This window comes from Heterodontus francisci, chromosome 11, assembly GCF_036365525.1.
Source record: "Heterodontus francisci isolate sHetFra1 chromosome 11, sHetFra1.hap1, whole genome shotgun sequence".
Taxonomy (NCBI): Eukaryota; Metazoa; Chordata; class Chondrichthyes; order Heterodontiformes; family Heterodontidae; genus Heterodontus; species Heterodontus francisci.
In genome coordinates, this window is record NC_090381.1 from 64,639,620 (window position 1) to 64,658,566 (window position 18,947).

The window sequence follows — 18,947 nt, forward strand, 5'->3', positions numbered from 1 at the left end:
CTCCAGCAGATGATTTCACAGCAACTTTGAGAGAGGCTGGAGAGTAGATTATGCACTTGTTCTCTCAGTTTGATATGGGGAGTGGCAAGCCTAGGGAAGGGGAAACATTTTTTTCAGGTACTATTCTCAATTCATCAAAGGTTTATGGTTCTACTTAAATAAAAGGGAGGGGAATGAAAAAAAAGTAAATCAATTACTAATTTTAATTAGTCCTTTACATCAACCTAAGCATGTGCTTCAATTTGAATAAACAGCATCCAAAAGAACATAAACCTTTAGTGAGGCTGCTAGGCTGTGTCTGCTTATATTTGATTTCAGTATGACAGTCTGTAAATAAATTGCCCTCAGATATAGTAACACTATTTTCATTTAAATAAAACCTTTAGCCCAAAAATGACTGTTGGCAATTAAAGCAAACATTTGAATGTGTTCATAATACATTCCTTTACCCACTATTTTAACACCGCATTATCTATTTTAATAGCAAAGGAAAGTCTGCTATTAAATAAAAGCATGTTAAATTTTCAACTATTGAAAGTGGCAACAATATTTTTTAAGCATAATTATGTTAAATAAGCAAATGCAAAACACAAATACAACTACTTCAGAGTTGTAAATGTGCAGAACAAGTACAGTCTGATTCAATTCAACCCAATGTAAACCCACTACATCCAGTGTTGCATCAGATTCTTTGAAACATATGCTATTATAGCTAAAGTTAGGTATGTATGCAGCATACACACCTCAACCTTCATCTAGGACATGGTTGCAAGGTATACAAAAGGTAGCCAAAGGGGCCTATAGACCCAGCAGTGATTTTGCGCTGGTAAAGTAATTTTCTAAATGAACAATGGCAAAATCCCCTCCCACAGTTATTTTTACTTGTATTTTTTTAGTCCAGACTTTGTAGTCCACAGTTATGCAGTTTGTTTGATGATGTTGTTAACTCCCTTCCTGAATCCCACTGATTCCCTTTTAGTTTCTGATTTTGTATTTGACAGTGACTGGGGATGAAGATCATGAACAGTTCACAAAACATGCAGCTTCAGAATCTAATCATAATTTAAAATAATCTTGGGAAATAGTACTTTCAAGATATTACACCTGTTAAACAAAATGGCTTTACTTCAATATTTTCTCAAACATAAAATCTGGTTATGGGCCCTGCAGTTAAGAGAACAAAATGACCTTGATTTGCTCCTTCAGGTTGTTACACGTTTATAGCTTTGCATACAGAAAGTTGGCCAGAGGATGAACAAAAAATACATTCTACAAATTCTGACATTAAAATATAATCCATTAGCATTTTTTATGTTTAATATACTCTCTATAGCTTCCTTAAATGCTTGTGGACTATAATAAATGTATATTCAAGCAGTGAAAACAGTACTAACATCACTTACAGATACTGTTTGTAAGCAAGTTTATTAATTGAGTGTAACTGTTGAACAGGCAGTGCTTATTGCTGAGTTGGTCAGTGATTGTGAGGTTGGTGGTGCACTCTTATCAGTTGTATCAGTTTTGCAGTTAACTAATTCCTCTGTGTTCCTTTCTGGTTTCAATAAGATAATATAACATTTAGGAACAAAAAGACAACCAAGTAAGCCAAAACTGGATGCCAAAATAGCAAACATTTCAACAGCTACCATATATTTTCCCCGAGTGCTTAAGTAGGCCGGGATAAAAGAAATCCAAACAATAAAAAAGACAAGCAGGGAAAAGGTCATAAACTTAGCTTCATTAAAGTTATCAGGTAATTTCCGTGCAATGAAAGCAAACACAAAGCAAATAGCAGCCAACAATGCGTCATATCCTAACACACAACACAGAAATACTACAGACCCTTCATTGCATTCCATAATTATTTTTATATTTTGAGACTGTGTATTCTTGATAGGGTAAGGAGGTAGAATTAGTAACCAAGCTGTACAAAGACAAGCATGGCATAAGACAAAGATCAATGCAATAATTCTTTGCTGAAAAGGGCCTAAAAGTTTTTTTTTCGTGCCTTCAGGTGATTTTGCTTTGGCTGCTCTGGCTTTGAGCATCAGATTAACAGCCTTTGACAACACACATGAAAGGCAGGTAGAAAAGCTAATAGCAAGAAGAACCTGTCGTGTCATACAAGACCATGCTACTGGCTGACCAACAAAGACAATTGAGCTGAGAAAGCATATAACTAGTGAAAATAACAGCACAAAGCTTATTCCACGATCATTAGCTTTGACGAGGGGAGTATCCTTGCGAACCATATAAACTACAGCAACGGCTGCAGCAATGCAGGCTCCAAATATCGATAGTGCTATTAATGTCATTCCCAAGGGATCATTGTAACCAAGGTATTCAATCACTTTATGTAAGCATTCATCTCGGTTTGCATTGGACCAGTAATCTTCAGGGCATTGAATGCATTCCCTTGAATCTGTTAAATGAACATCAGAATCTTGTTATGTAGTTGACATATACATATCTACTATTTATTTTCAAGTTTAGTGCAGCAGTGTACTGCTAATTCCACTTAAACAGGTCAAATGGCCATTACTTTTCGTAAATATACCCAATTAACCAACCACTGTAGCATTAACAATTTAGATGATGTGCAGTGCTGCTTTTCTCTCAAATTTTAATCCAAGTAAACTAGCAACATTTACTTACTGAAGAAAGCTATTGCCTTCCAGCTCAGGTTATTTCATTATGTCAAATAAATATCAAATACTTTTATTTTACTTGCGAGGAGTCTGATTTCTCACTCAATGTACCTGTTATTTTTGTGAAAAGTGAGTGAATTGATCTTGTATAATCCAATGATGAATTCTGTATCACAATGAAAAATTGGGTCTACACGACCACATATTTCTATCTCAGTTATCCAGCCATTCCTTAGAGTATCTACTGTCTGGATGTAGGAATCAGTGCTGGGCCTCTCACAGACGTTCCCAAATAAGGTATATAGTTGTTCACATTGTTCTTGTATTTTATCATTCAGAATTCCAAATCTGGTGTTCAAATGCACTATGTTTCAACACAGTGGATTATATTTTTTATACAACTGTCATGCCTTACCATTTTTGGTAAATATACCCAATTAACCAATCACTGTTGTAGCATTAACAATTTAGATGATGGGCAGATGATTAAATTCAAGTTTTATCATTCAAGTTCTAATCTTTCCCACTGCCATCAATCTTCATTCTTTATTTACCACTGATAAGCTATGCCAACAGGATGAAAAAGTGCAATAAGGTTTATGATGAGAATGCTACAAGCTGGTGAAACAGTATGCTGGTTATCTGGCACTGTGTGCCATGCAGTGGTAATATGCAGGTTGATGCCAACAATTTCCTCCACTCTGATTTCCTGAACTTAGGCTATCTATCAAGGATGTCAAGTGGAGATTAAGCAGCTTTCTCATGGGAGGGAAAGAAAACTGGCGCAAGAATTAGTCTGCAGAACTTCCATGCGTCTTGAACTGGCCAATTATAGAGTAGTATTAGCTGGTTATGAAGCAGGTATTAGTAGTTACCTAAGAGCAAATGGTCTTTACTTCAACCACCACTCACCCTCAATCCCTCTGACAGGAACTGTACAGTATGGAGGGAGCTCAGAGAAAGGAAACATTACTAAAATATGAAGGATACAAAACAGTGTAAGAGACTAGAGCTACGACATACCATTAAATATCTGGTACGACAGAACTGGAGATTATGTTTCTGTGCGTCACAAGATTTTCAATATGCATTTAATGTAGTTACATTATTGAGAATTTATTTTATTAATTGTTCATATCAAAATTAAATTGATGATCAGTTATTCAACTGAATCATCTATGAAATTTGTACTAATTGCATTTAAGAGCAGCTATTACACTATATTCTCATTACATACAAACCTTTCCATGCTCATCCTTGAGTATACTAACACATTTTACTCAATTCCAAAAGTTGGACATTTTCTTTGAACACTTACATTGGATTCCAGCCACCCACCACCACCACCCACACTACCCCCCCCCCCCCACTCCCCCCCACCCCACCCCACCCCACTTAAGAAGCTAATACTGTATTTTTTTGAATATGGAAGTAAAATGTGAACTTTAGGGGTAATTCTACAAAATCATCCTCATAATAACCAGCCTTACCTGCACATAGGGAATTTAGATGCTTAATCCCCACAATTTCCATCCATTAATTATAAAATCTATGAGAGCTGAATGTCATAAAATTGCTTCTTATGTTACTGAATTAATAGAAATTAATATATTTGTGTCTTGCCATTTTTATTGCACTTGCATTCCATTTTAAATGTTATAATTTATTGTGCAAAATAAGCTACATATATATTAAAAACGATTGAGTGAATATTTTAGATACATTCATGAAAATGTAAGTATTATTTCATAAGAGAATTATTTAACTAACCTGTCACATTAGTTATCTCCCCATCAGCACATGGAATACAGTCAAAGCAACAAACAGGTTCTCCTTGTCGAATTCCCTTTCTAGTGCCAGGCTGACAGCTCTCACTACATACAGAAAATGGAGGCTGCCAAATGGAACATCGATACAAATTAAGTATGATTTTCCAAAAAACAATTTACACAAAAGAGACTACAAAAATAATATTGTTTTTCTGGCCTAAGTGAGAAATACAAGTGAGTGAAGCTGCTATCTCAAGAACATAGCATAATAAAAGACTTTGTAAATGTAGTACCTAAGTTGTGAAAACCTACTGCAAGACTGATATCTTTTTGCATCTATGCGATCATAAAAACTATAAATTGGGGAAAGGTAGCAATACTTCTCATTCCTGCATAGTTTGTGCACCATTATAAATAACAAAATGGAATGATGTGTGAATTTTCAGGATAGTGTACAAAATTGCAAACATGTAGCTAAATATTTGCAAAGTGTAATCTGTTTATCATAATGTACATTATAGTGAGCCCTGTGCTTGTGGAAACTGTAGGCACCCATTTTCCTCAATATTTACAAGAAGCATTATGGAAGGGATATAGAGACAGACAGAAAGATAAATGATTTAGTTGCTACAATCTGCATAATGCAAGGTAAAATGGCACAATGCCACTGAGTTCAAAAATTCACTGAGGTGCAAATGACAATATGAGCATTACGCTACACATTGCTTAAATTGAATAAAGGGTGAGGCCACTGAACTGATTTGTGACCAGAATGTTGGGAACAATTTTAACGTATCCCTCCGGCATGAATAAGACAGTCAAGTTAAAATTGCTTCAGTGCATTTACCGCACCAGTTCCACTCGAGTCGGTCGGTGCCAATTTAATCATTGAGTTTTTTTCAGATGGTTGAGGAAACTGCTGGAAGCAGGAGGCACTTTATGAATACATGTAAATTGAGGTTCTATGATGTAATTAAGATCCTGACACGTTTTAGACAAGAAAAATAAGAAGTTCTACCCAGCACTCACTGCGTAAAACATCACAGAATTGGATTGGAAGGCCAACTGGAAGGAGTATTTAAAGAGATGCAGACACTCTGATCATGGTGATCTTTGTACTGTTGTGACCTTTAGATTTCCAATAAATTTTTGACCTTGGTTTTAAACTTTTTTGCCTTGCACACCCTGAATAAGCAGTCACAGCTTACGGGGAGTGGCATTCCAGCTTCATTACAGAGGTGCAGAGGGATCTGGGTGTCCTGGTACATGAATCACAAAAGACTGGTATGCAGATACAACAAGTGATTAGGAAGGCAAATGGAATGTTGTCGTTTATTACAAGGGGAATGGAATATAAAGTAGGGATGTTTTGCGACAGTTATATAGAGTATTGGTGAGACCACATCTGGAGTACTGTGAAAAATGTTGGTCTCTTTATTTAATAAAGGATATAAATGTGTTAGATGCAGTTCAGAGAAGGTTCACACGACTGATACCTGGGATGAGAGAGTTATTTTATGAAGGAAAGGTTGGACAGGTTGGGTCTGTATCCATTGGAGTTTAGAAGAATGAAAGGTGATCTTATTGAAATATATAAGATCCTGAGGGGACTTGTCAGGGTGGATGCTGAAAGGATGATTCCCCTTGTGGGAGTGACTAGAACTAGGGGACAGAGTTTAAAAATAAGGGATCGCGCATTTAAGACAGAGATGAGAAGAATATTTTTCTCTGAGAGGATTGTGAATCTTTGGAACTCTCTTCCCCAGAGAGCAGTGGAGGCAGGGTCATTGAATATTTTTAAGGCAGAGGTAGATAAATTCTTGACTAACAAGGGAGTGAAAGGATATCGGGGGTATGTGGGAAAGTGGTGTTGAGGCCATAATCAGATCAGCCATGATCATATTAAATGGTGGATCAGACTTAAAGAGACCAAATGGCCTACTCCTGCTCCTAACTTGTATGTTCGTGCGTTCATTGTTCTGGATGGAGGAAGAGATGGAGGAACAGGAGCAGCAACAGTAACAACAGCAGCAACGTCAAGAACCAGAAGGAGTAGCAGGTGGGCCTGTTAGAAAACAGCAGGTGAAGAAGGTTGCTCCTAGGACATCTTACCCAACCCAGCAGGCTTATAGACCAAGCAGCTACTTTCCTGGTTACCTCTGAAAAGCAGTGTATGGGGAGGCTGTGCTTCACCAGCCAGACTGCTTCTGAACTATGAGGTCTCTTGAAACAATCTGCTGTCTGCTGAGCCATTTGGCCACGCTTTTCCAGTAGCTGTAAAGGACATCACCGCCCTTAACTCCCTTGCTTCAAGCTCTTTCCAGGGTGTTACAGGGGACATCTCTCATAACTCCCAGTCTGAAGTGCACAATGGCATCTAGCAGGTCACCAATGTCCTATTTTCCAGGGCCAACTAAAATAGCACTTATCCCATTGACGTCAACAATCAAAATGAGAGGATTTACAGCTCTCATGTCCGGATGTAATATATTGCATTCGTAGCCATGAAAGCACCAGAAGACCAGCCAGCAGCTTTCATGAACAGGATTGTGATTACCACAGAAGGATCATGCAAGTCAGCGCAAGTTTCACAGGTAGTTGTCACATTGCCTTCATCCTCCAACAATCAACCATCTTACTACTATTCCACCCTGTGGCTGTTTGGGTCCAAGGGCTATCCCATCCCCACCCGCACACGCATGGCTGGTAACATCTGTCTGCAACCCTACCATACCTGAACAGCTGAAGTATAACCAGAGCTGTGGGAGCACCAGGAACATCACTGAGTACCAGATAGAGCTCTTGAAGCAAATCTTCAGGTGCCTGGATTGGTCTGAGGGCTCCCTACAGTATGCCCCACACAAAGTCTCCTGCATCATTATAGCATGGTGAATATTGCAACATGACAATGCAGAGAAGATTATATTTCAATGTAGCAGTAGCAATAACCATCATAGCTGATAAGGAAAGGTAAGGTAGATGAGAGCTAGCAGAAAAACATGAAACCAGAAATGTAAAGGATGATTTGATAGCACAGTATTTCTGGTGATCTGCTCATTCCCCTCCTCTGAAAAGCCCCTCCATATTAACAGCCCGTGTTACCTCCTTCACACTCCCTTAATCGTGCATTGAAGAACACTGAAACAACTCATCCAACTTTTACATCGATGCTGTGTTGACAATACAGATTCAGGAGCTGCTATGGAAGGGCACTGTTGACCAAGTGCCAAATGTGATAATGGTGATTAATTTCAGTCTTGGCGAACCTCCACCCACATGATGTCCCTCTGTCCCTCCTCGCCCTTATCTTTTGCAATAGAACCTCCACAGGGAGGCATCAGAGAACCTTGGGGCTTCCTCCTTACTCATTTTCTAGTTTGCATCATTAAAAGAAGCATCATCAGCAAAATAAATGCAACTTTCCCCCTCCCCCCACACACCACGACCCCCCCAGCCCCCTCCCCTGCCACAACACACACACACTTTAAAAAGTGTCTTTGAGGCTTGTCAGAAATTACACCCAGAAAGTGGACATTAATTTATGACAGTAGCTCCCACCCCTTCTTCTGAAGACTTGAACGCATATGAGAGCAGCAGTGAGAAGAAGATCCCAAACAGTGTAGGTGCGAGAACACAGCCCTGTTTCACACCACTCAGGATAGGAAAGGGGTCTGATGAGGCACCACTATGCTGAACTGTGCCTTTCATATTGTCATGGAATGAGGTGATGATACTTAGTAGCTTTGGTGGACATCCAATCTTTTCTAGTAGTCTGAAGAGACCACGTCTGCTGACAAGGTCAAAGGCTTTGGTGAGATCTATGAAAGCAATGTAGAGGGGCATCTGTTGTTCGCAGCATTTCTCCTGTAGCTGGCGAAGGGAGAACAGCATGTCAATGGTGGATCTCTCTGCTCGAAAGCTGCATTGTGCCTCAGGTAGACACGCTCAGCCAGCTTCTGGAGTCTGTTTAACATGACTTGAGCGAAGACTTTCCCCACTATACTGAGCAGGGAGATTCCACGGTAGTTGTTGCAGTCACCACGGTCACCCTTGTTCTTATAGAGGGTGATGGCATTGGCATCACGCATGTCCTGTGGTACTGCTTCCTCATCCCAGCACAGGCAAAGCAGTTCATGGAGGGCTGAGAGTATAGCAGGCTTGGCACTCTTGATTATTTCAGGGGTAATGCCATCCTTTCCAGGGGCTTTTCTACTGGCTAGAGAATCAATGGCATCATTGAGTTCCGATTTTGTTGGCAGTTCATCCAGCTCATACATGACCGGCAGAGACTGGGCTGCATTGAGGGCGGTCTCAGTGACAACATTTTCCCTGGAGTACAGTTCTAGGTAGTGCTCCACTCAGCGGTCCATTTGCTTGTGTTGGTCAGTGATCGTGTCCCCTGATTTAGACTTGAGGGGGGTGATCTTCTTGATGGTTGGCCCAAAAGCTCTCTTAATGCCATCATACATTCCTCTGATGTTTCCGGTGTTGGAGGCCAGCTGAATACGACTGCATTGGTGTTGGCAGTAGTCATTTGCACAGCGCCTGGCTGTTCTTTGTGCAGCGCTTCTGGCTACTTTAAGTGCTACGGATGTTAACTCACTGGGGGCTTTCTTGTAGTTCAACAGTGCAATGAGCTTAGCGACTATGACAGGTTCCAGCTCTTAAAAGTGAGATTGAAACCAGTCTGCATTTTGCTTCTCACATTTGCCAAAGGTGGTCATTGCTGAGTCATAGATGGCGTCCCTGATGTGGGCCCACTTTGTCTCTGCATCCCATGCAGGCGTGTTGTGAAGGGCTTTTTCAAGTGAATTTAGAAACTTATGTAACAGCTGTGGATGAGAAATTCTGTTAGTGTTGATGCGCGGGCGGCCCTTCTGCTTGGAGTGATGCAGCTTCTTAGGTTTGAGTCTAACTTTTCTGCACACCATGGAGTGGTCGGTGTCGCAGTCCGCACTGTGGAAGCTGCGTGTGATTTGGACACTGTTTATAGAGGCCCGCCTTGTGACGATGAGGTCCAGCTAGTGCCAGCAACGTGATCTTGGGTGCTTCCATGAAACCTGGTGACAGGGTTTAGTATGAAAGAATGAGTTAGTGATGCAGAGGTTATGATAGGTACACAACTCCAGCAGTCTCTGTCCATTCTCATTCATCCTTCCAATGCCATAGCGCCCAAGGCAGGAGGGCCATGAGTCATGGTCGGCCCCAACCCTGGCGTTAAAGTCCCCCAGCAGAAACAAATGTTCGGTATTAGGAATGCTACTAATGATATTATGGAGTTCCTCGTAGAACTGGTCTTTAACTTCAGGTGGGGAACAGAGTGTTGGAGCACAGATGTTGAGTAGGTGTACTGGACCAGAGGCGGTGAGCAGTCGGATGGACAGTATGCGTTCCGAGCCATTTGAAGGTGGTTCTATCATGCTGAGCAAAGAGTTTCTGATGGCGAAGCCCACTCCATGCTGTCTTGGTTCTTCAGGATCCCTACCCTGACAGTAGAATGTGTAGTCTTGCTCTCTTAGAGATCCGCTCGCAGGAAGGCGTGTCTCCTGAAGTGCTGCAATGTCCACATTGAGTCTCCTGAGCTCGTTGTTGATGATGGTGGTCTTCCGAGAATTGTTGATTTGTGTAAGGTCTTTCGATAGGCCAGGACACATCGTTCTGACGTTCCAGTTTGCAAAACGAAGGGCTGGTACATTCTTTCCTTTTTTTGCCGTGCTGTTTGGTGTGGTGTTACAGTCCACTTGTCGGGCAATGACCCTGAGCTCCAAGCACCCATTGAAGCAGGTGGACTGTGGCGGGACAGAATCTTACTGACAAGGGGTTGCCCGGTTTGAGGCAGGCGGTAGCTGTCCAGTGAGATGCGATGACCTCTCCCACCGACAAAGGCAACCCGTGGCACCCAATCTCTACGCCTATTGAGCTGGACTTATAACCCATCACTGCTGCCTTTTGTGTTGTTTTGGTCGCTGTGAGGCGACTATGGAGTGACCTCTCCATGGTGCATGCCTCGGCGGATGTATGGCGGTTGTGATTTGCCCAAGTGTCAAAACCCCCCTCTCGGACTTCCCAGTGGGGTCCAAAGGAGTGCAGAGCATGACATTTGGCACCGGTATGGCTGCAGGAGCTGCAGGTAACATGCCAAAGGTGACACATGACCGCCTTAGGGGTTCCGCTCGGGATTTTCTGTTAGGGTTTACTCCCTTAGCCTTGGTCTCTCCCGAGACGTCCACAAGGCAGTGGGGTTGTTAGCTCCTATCCCTGAGCAGGGGCTCTAATAAGTAAACTGTGCGATTTCTTGGACGAAGATGGAAGGAGGAGGGGGAGGGAGTAGGAGGGGGAGGGGGTGAGGGAAGGGGGAGCAGAGGATGCCAAGGGGGAGGGGAGAAGGGGGTGAGGGGGGAGGGGGTGCGAGGGGGGAGGGGTGTGTGGGGGGGAAGGGGGAGCGGTGGGGTGCGAGGTGGGAGCGGGGAAGCGGGTGCTGGGGGAAGGGGGTGGGGGATGGGGGTGCAGAGGTTGCGAGGGGGAGCTGGGAAGGGGGTGTGAGGGGGGAGGGGGTGGGGGGAAGGAGGTGAGAGGGTGGAGGAGTCCGGCGGGGGTCACGATCTTGGTGAGCAGGCCAGCCCACAGTCTGCAAGGACTCTTCAATGTCGGCGTCCTCCAGGCTGGCGCTGCGCTCGTGGTCGCCATCCAGCTCACGGTGGAACTTCTTTCCCGGATCCTAGCTGTGATGGCAGAAGGGCGACTGAGGCCAGATTGAGGCCCTGAGCCTCGACGACCACCTCATGGGCACTCGGGCCACCAGCTCCTCCCTGCCGAGCTCCCAGTAGACTGTAGGCTGCTGTGCTTGTTCCAGATAAAGATGCTACCCGGGTATCTGCTCAGTGCCAGCAGCAGCTCGTGGATCATCTCTCCTGTCCATTCTTCCACATAAGATCAGATGGCAGGTTGTTCAACCTTGTCCGTCTTAGAGTGAAGATCAAAGTACGGAAGGTCCTCATCAGGGAACTCCTCTTTGCTGACGATGCTGCATTAACATCCCACACAGAAGTGTGTCTGCAGAGACTCATTGACAGGATTGCGGCTGCCTGCAACGAATTTGGCCTAACCATCAGCCTCAAGAAAACGAACATCATGGAACAGGAACGCTCTGGAAGTGGTTCAAGAGTTCACCTACCTTGGCTTAACGATCACCAGTTACCTGTCTCTCGATGCAGAAATCAACAAGCGCATGGGAAAGGCATCCGCTGCTATGTCCAGATTGGCCAAGAGGGTGTGGGAAAATGGCACACTGACGTGGAACACAAAAGTCCGAGTGTTTCAAGCCTGTATCCTCAGTACCTTGCTCTACGGCAGCGAGGCCTGGACAACATATGAGCCAAGAGTGATGTCTCAACACATTCAATCTTCCCTGCCTCCGGAGAATCCTTGGCATCAGGTGGCAGGACCATATCTCCAACGCAGAAGTCCTCGAGGCGGCCAACATCCCCAGCAAATACGCCCTACTAAGCCAGCGGCGCTTGAGATGGCTTGGCCATGTGAGCTGCATGGAAGATGGCAGGATCCCCAAGGACGCATTGTGCAGCGAGCTCGTCACTGGTATCAGACCCACCGGCCGTCCATGTCTCTGCTTTAAAGACATCTGCAAACACGACATGCAGTCCTGTGACATTGACCACAAGTCATGGGAGTCAGTTGCCAGTGATCGCCAGAGCTGGCGGGCAGCCATAAAGGTGGGGCTAAAGTGTGGCGAGTCGAAGAGACTTAGCACTTGGCAGGAAAAAAGACAGAAGCGCAACAGCCCGACAACCAATTTTATCTGCAGCGCCTGTGGAAGAGTCTGTCACTCTAGAATTGGCCTTTGTAGCCACTCCAGGCACTGCTTCACAAAGCACTGAGCACCTTTAGGCGCTTACCCATTGTCTCTCGAGACATGGATGCCAAAGAAGAAGAAGACCTCCCACCCCCCACCAAAATTCACTCCAGGTTTTGACTCAGCCCATTGTGTCACTTTTGACAATTTAACACACTGAATATTTGAATAGCATAAAATATTTGCCACTTCACTTAAATGTAAAAGGCTATTGCTTTGATTTCATGAACTGCTATTCAGGGTTCAAAGATAATTAACATTATGATATGTTACTTCACATTTAACTTAACCTCCTTGGTTACTAAGCACAAATAAGAATCACATTCCATTAAATCATCTTCTGTTATAAGTGAAACAGATGTTTCATTAGTTACATACCGTAATCTGGTCATCATTCCAAATTATAGAGTCATTTTGGATAGTCATCTCTTGTCCTGGGGTTGCGGTCCCATTGTAACTCCCTATTACCTTATATGAAATATACCCATTGGAGGTTCTCTGCCAGTTTATAATATCATACATTGCATCGATATCTCCATTTACATCAAAATATATTTCTTCCCCTAGAAGACTCTTAAACCGAACATTTTTCAGGTAATACATAAGCTAAAAGGAATAAAGGAAAAATTAACAACAGACAAGTATTGATTGTAAATATAAAATAGCAACACAGAGGGCTGAATTTTGACTACATGTCAGGGCTCCTGGCTCCAGGTCAAAAAGGTGGGGGGAATCCCGCCTCTGCCAGCTGGAGCTCCCAACGCTTGTGTGATTCTACGGCACTGGGACAACTAACAGCCCAGAGCCGGGATCCCCACCCCTTTAAAGACAGGGATCCCATCTCCAAGAGCTGCTGGCCAATCAGAGGGCCGGCAGCTCAGTAGTATTGGCAGTGCCACGAGGAGCAGTGGCCACTGCTGGTACTGCAGAGGCCTTTGGCCCAAGCCCAACGCCGGAGACCTGGACCTCAGGTGAGTGAGGTGGGGTCACCGGGCCAGTGCAGAATGCCCTGGCAATGGCGGGGGGTGGGTGATAGGAAGGTGGACCCTCCCGCCCCTGACAAAACTGCATTGCAACGGGGAGGTGAGAGGCCCACTGCTTCCCGCCTCCCGTCGCAATTCTATGGGCCTCCCCGCCTCCAAATCCATCTCAGGGGGGCCCATCAAATTCAGACAGAGAATCAACTTTGTTAGTTCAATAGATGAAATCAAACATCTACCTTTAAATTACAATGGGCCAAATCTTGTTGGAAAAATAACAAGTTAATGATGAACAACTTTATTAATGCACAAGACGGCCAGTAAATTCAAGGAATTAGGAGGTACTCATGAGTTGTGAATCTTCAGACTTACTTACTTCACAAAAATTGCATCTTACGACTAACCTTCTTGTTATTTTAAAGAACTTCCTGAATTTGCACATTAATTACCCATTAAACTCACCACAGAAAGTTTGGCCTGGTAATTAATACCCTTTTAACGAGGCAATAATTGTTAATGCAATGCCAATCAACCTCTATGGCCCAGGAGGGAGCAATTTGAATAATCCAGTCTCATCCCTGCATGTGGTAAATTCTTTTTAGAGATTTCAAAAAAATGTTTTACTCTTTCTTACTTTTCCTTTCTGTCTCTTATTTCTGTCTCTCTTTCTCTTTCTGTGCCTTTTTCACTGAAATTCACTCACTTTCTCCGTCATTTCCCAATCCTTAAATCTCATTGGTTAAGGAGATAGACTGTTGGTCCCAACATTCACTAAGGTCCCAGATATCCTCACTACGGCGTTATCAGCTTGCACATCCAGCACATTACAGTACAAAAGATTTTGAGCTGAAGGGCACAGGAAAAAGTCAGCATATGACATAAGACACTCCACCCAGCATTTGCTTTTTCAGCAAATTCAATCAAATTTTATTTGAACTCTGACATTTGATTGGTTATCTCAAACCCTCAGTTTTTGCACAAGATGATTAAGTTGACTGAAGATGTAGAAGTGCTTTTGCTTCCATCAGTGCTAACATAAAGCCTTCTACTCTCTAAGAAAGTTAATTTTTATTTGTGAAGCTCAAAATTTCTATCAGAACTAATATAAACCTGTCTACCCTCTAAAACTGTCACTTTGAATTTGTGAAACTCAAAATGGAAACATTTGCTTGTTCAATGAGCCATCTCTAATCATGGAAGCAGCCATTTTGCTGCAGTCAAGCAATTTTCCCTGTTTAATTGTGAATTCTTACAGTTTCCTTGTCAGTTCATGTTTTTATCTATAGAGATGACAGCCCGTTCCTTCAAGGATAGGGTTCCTTGTCTTCTGGTTCCCAAGAGCTAATTTTGCTGAACATGACAGGAGTAACATCAGCTTTTAATTACCTCTATTCCAGGGTAAGCAGCACTGACAGAAACAGGAGAAACTGTGTGTTGGATTGACCTAATGAAAGATTTCTTACTTGTAAACTGGTAGACCAAAGAATTGGATTTTCTACCATTGAAAATAAATGGGCAAAAATATAGTCCCATATTCCAAGTCCAGGCCACTTGTAAACAGAGTTATCTCAAATGCCTGCCCACATTGCTGTTCTGCAAACATGTGAAAAAATGATGTGAGCCAGCAAGATATTGGAATATCACGGGAGATACAGCCATTTGCAAGGGAATTGAACTTAGAATGTATAAAGAGTGCACTGCTAAAATAAAATGGTGCTAAAATGCCAGATAGAAACAAAAACATCTTTAAAACTTCTGTCTATTCCACGGTGGTCATTTTCAGTAATAATATTTCACTATTAATAACCATCAGTAACGTGGTAATAACTACCAAGACAATCATTTCTTCCTCGATATTTAATCTTAAAATTTAGTTTCCAACATTTGTAACTCAAGCCATAAATATTTCATTGACCCTGCCCTAGTCCTGAACTTGTATATTCTCTAGTTTCTCTCATATTTCCCCTCATGCTGTCTCTGAACTCATTGCGTCTATGAGACCCCACCTCCTGCTCTTCTGACCCTATTGCGACGAAACTACTGACGATCCAACTTCCCTTCCTGGCTCCCATGTTAGCTGATATTGTTAACAGTTCTCTCAGTTTAGGTTCTGTTCCTTTCTCCTTCAAATCTGCCATCATTAACTCCTCAAAAAAACAACCCTTGACTCCTTTGTTCTTGCAAACACCTGCCCCATTACCAACTCCCTTTCCTCTCAAAAGTCTTCCTAACGTGTTGTCACCTCCCAGTTCATCCCCATCTTACCCAGAACTTCATGTTAGAATCCCTCTAATCAGGTTTCCACCCTGCAAAAGTACTGAAATAGCTTTTATCAATGTCACAGATGGCATTCTGTAGCTGTGACAAACATAAACTATCCCTTCACATCCTTCTCGACCTACCTGCAGCCTTTGATACAAATGATCATACCATCCTCCTCCAAGGCCTCTTCACTGTTGTCCAGCTGGGTGGGACCACAGTCCCCTGGTTCCATTCTTATCTATCTAATTGTAGCCACAGAATCACTGGCAATGGCTTCTTTTCCTACTCCGACACCATTACCTCTGGTGTCCCCAAAGGATCTATCCTTGGCCCCCTTATATTTCATCTACATGCAACCCTTTGACGACATCATCCAACAACCAACTGTGTCTCACTACTCTCTCTCGACCCCTCCACGGTCTCCAACATGTCAGATTGCTTCTCTGGCACCCTGTACTGGATGGGCAGAAATGTCCTCCAATTAAATATTGGTAAAACCCAAAAACCCCAAACTTCAGTCCCCAGCACAAATTCCACACCCTATCCAATGACTCCATCTTGCTGCAAATGTCTGAGGCTGAACCAGACTGTTCACAACCTTGGTCATATTTGACCCAGAGGTGAGCTTCCGATCACACATTCATGCCACCACTAAGACTGCCTATTTCTATCTCCGTAATATTGCCCAACACTGACCCTGTCTCATTGGCTGCTGAAAAGTGCATCCACAGCTTTATTATCTTTAGACATGACTATTCTAATAGACTCCTCACCTGCCTCCCACATTCTATCCTCTGTAAACTAATTTGCACGAAATCCCATTCACCCATTACCCTGTGCTCATTGACCTCCATTGGCTCTCAGTTAAGCAACGCTCAAATTTTAAAATTCTTGTCCTTGTTTTCAAATCCCTCCATGGCCTTGCCCTTCCTTATCTCTGTAATTGCCTTCAGCCCCACAACCCTCTGAGGTATCTGCGCTTCTTGAATTCTGGCCTGTTGGGCATCCCTGATTTTAATCCCTCCATCTTTGGTGGCCATGCCTTCAGATGCTTGTTCCCTAAACTCTGGAATTCGCTCCCTAAACCTCTCCACCTTTCTACTTCACTTTCCTCTTTTAAGGCACTCCTTTAAACCTACCTCTTTGACGAAGCTTTTGGTCATCTGGCCTAATATCTCTTTATGTGGCTTGGTGTCATACTTTGTTTTATAATTCTCCTCTGAAGCACCTTGGGACATTTTATTATGTTAAAGGCGCTATATAAATACAAGTTGTTGTTCTTCTTTATTTATATTTAAATATTTATATTTAAATAACAGTCTGTCAACCATGAAAACTAAGCTTTTTATTTAAAAGAGTCATTCCCTGATTCTTTGGAAAATTGTGAGAAGTTGCAGATCCACAAAAACCCACCACCTTCTGCCTGGCGAACACTGAACACTGTAGCAGATTCTCAACTCTATTTGCTCTATCAATTCTGTACCAAACCTCTGTGGGACTTCAGGAAACTCTCACAATCATACTTAAAATTCTCTGTTGTTAGACTCTTCAGTGTACTTTCAGTTGGACTCACGGACTGTCAGTCTCATTGCCTGTACAATGCTTTCCAAAGAATTCCTTTCAAAAACATGCTTATTTATAACTACTTTGAAACCATTTAACTAGTAAATGTGGTCAATAATTTACTTGTGGCACTGTATGCAGAATGTCATCGAGCATACTGTGTTTACAAGCCAAGGTTGATTTCTGTGATTTTTTAGAAAGATAATATTACAGCTTTAAAAACAGCCTGATTTATTAATACTTATCAAATATTCCAAGGCTGCTAAAAACAAGAACAACTTTGAAATTCGCTTCCATTTCACTTGCCCTTTAAGTGCTTATTCGCATTTTGCAAAAATATAAATAACGACCTGTGTCACATTATTTGTTGATTAATTTTTTTAAAAATTAGAACTTTCAATGGATCCTAATCAGATTTATGGTAACTGCCAAAAGAACCAGAGCTGGTATGAGGAAAATAAAATTTATGCAGTGAGTTGTGATCTGGAATGCACTGCCTAAATGGTGGTGGAAGCAGATTCAATAGTAACTTTCAAAAGGGAGTTTGATAAATCCTTGAAGGGAAAAAACTTGCAAGGCTGTGGGGAAAGAGCAGCAGAGTGGTACTTATTTGATAGCCCTTTCAAAGAGCTGTCAAAGGCACCATGAGCTAAATGGCCTCCTTTGTGTTGTATTGTTCTGTAATTAATCAGGACAGGTATACAGGCTGGAAGAGTGATGGACATAACCTTTAGAAAGAGTGATGTTCCCACTCTCTAGTTTTTCCTCAGCATGGACAGTTATTACTGGTGTGTGTATTGTTGCTTCACTGAAAAGCAGCACATTGTCACTAACTAGAAACTAATTAAAATAAATCCATTAGCTCCATGAAGAGTCATACTAGGTAAAACATTGAAAGCATACCTGCCATGGCTGAAAATCTTTGATGTTTGCACATGATCCATTTGCAAATGGACCCTCTCCTGTCTTACACGTATACATGTTGTGAAGTGCATATGCCACAGTGTATACAGATTTGTACACACTGTATGTCAGTCTCAGCTGGGATACATCAATATATGTATTGTCGATTTCATCCAAATTCTCTGTCCCTGTACAGAACCTCTGAGCAAGAGGGGGAATAATATGGATTCTATTCTTTACATCTGTTCTGTTATACTCAACCGTTTTAACGTCAAGCATTTTACTGACAGCCACCCCATGATCAGGCCACATGCAATCAAAGGCTCTCTCCCAGAACTCAGTTATCAGTTTTTCTCCAGAATTTCTTGGATCTAATTGAATTAGGTGATTGCGTAGACCATGGATATCAGCGCGTTGAATTGCAAATCCAATAGTTCCGCCTAAAAGTGAGGAATATTCTGGTTTGGCAATCAGTGCAGAGTTAATCCAAGCCTCACTTGCTATCCATGTTCTGTCAGAAATATTACGTTGCATGACTTCTTCTATTAAGGAGCTCAGGTCAATATCAGCAGAGAAGACTGCAATGATTTTGGCAGTTGATTGTTCAATTGTGTCTACGATCCGAACTATTTTCTCTCTTGCATAAACTTTGGGGATAGTCTCAGAGAAAGAGATGCATACACCAGCCTTTTCTACCTCTTCTTTAAAACTTTTAATTCCATATTTTCCATAGTCATCATCTGATGCTATTGTGCCCACCCATGTCCATCCAAAGTGTACCACAAGTTTTGCCATTGCTCTGGACTGAAAAGTATCACTTGGTATGGTCCGGATAAAGGATGGAAACTGAAATTTATCACTGAGAACTGAGCAAGAGGCTGAGTAATCCACCTGCAAAACAGTAGTCAAAAAAATTATTTAATACATTCTGCCAAAAACTATACAATGTTTT

The 18,947-nt window shown here is 42.3% G+C and overlaps 1 protein-coding gene across 1 annotated transcript in view; it reads right to left on the bottom strand.

The window, feature by feature from the left end:
* Window positions 1-1,427: 1,427 nt before the first annotated feature.
* Window positions 1,428-18,947, bottom strand: part of vmn2r1 (vomeronasal 2, receptor 1) — a 44,455-nt gene continuing 26,935 nt past the window's right edge. Inside the window, exons 3-6 of the mRNA XM_068041468.1 lie at window positions 17,996-18,886; window positions 12,666-12,893; window positions 4,419-4,542; window positions 1,428-2,422 (exon numbers count right to left, since the gene is read on the bottom strand). Coding sequence (XP_067897569.1) covers window positions 1,428-2,422; window positions 4,419-4,542; window positions 12,666-12,893; window positions 17,996-18,886 — 2,238 coding nt within the window. The remainder of the gene's footprint in view (window positions 2,423-4,418; window positions 4,543-12,665; window positions 12,894-17,995; window positions 18,887-18,947) is intronic.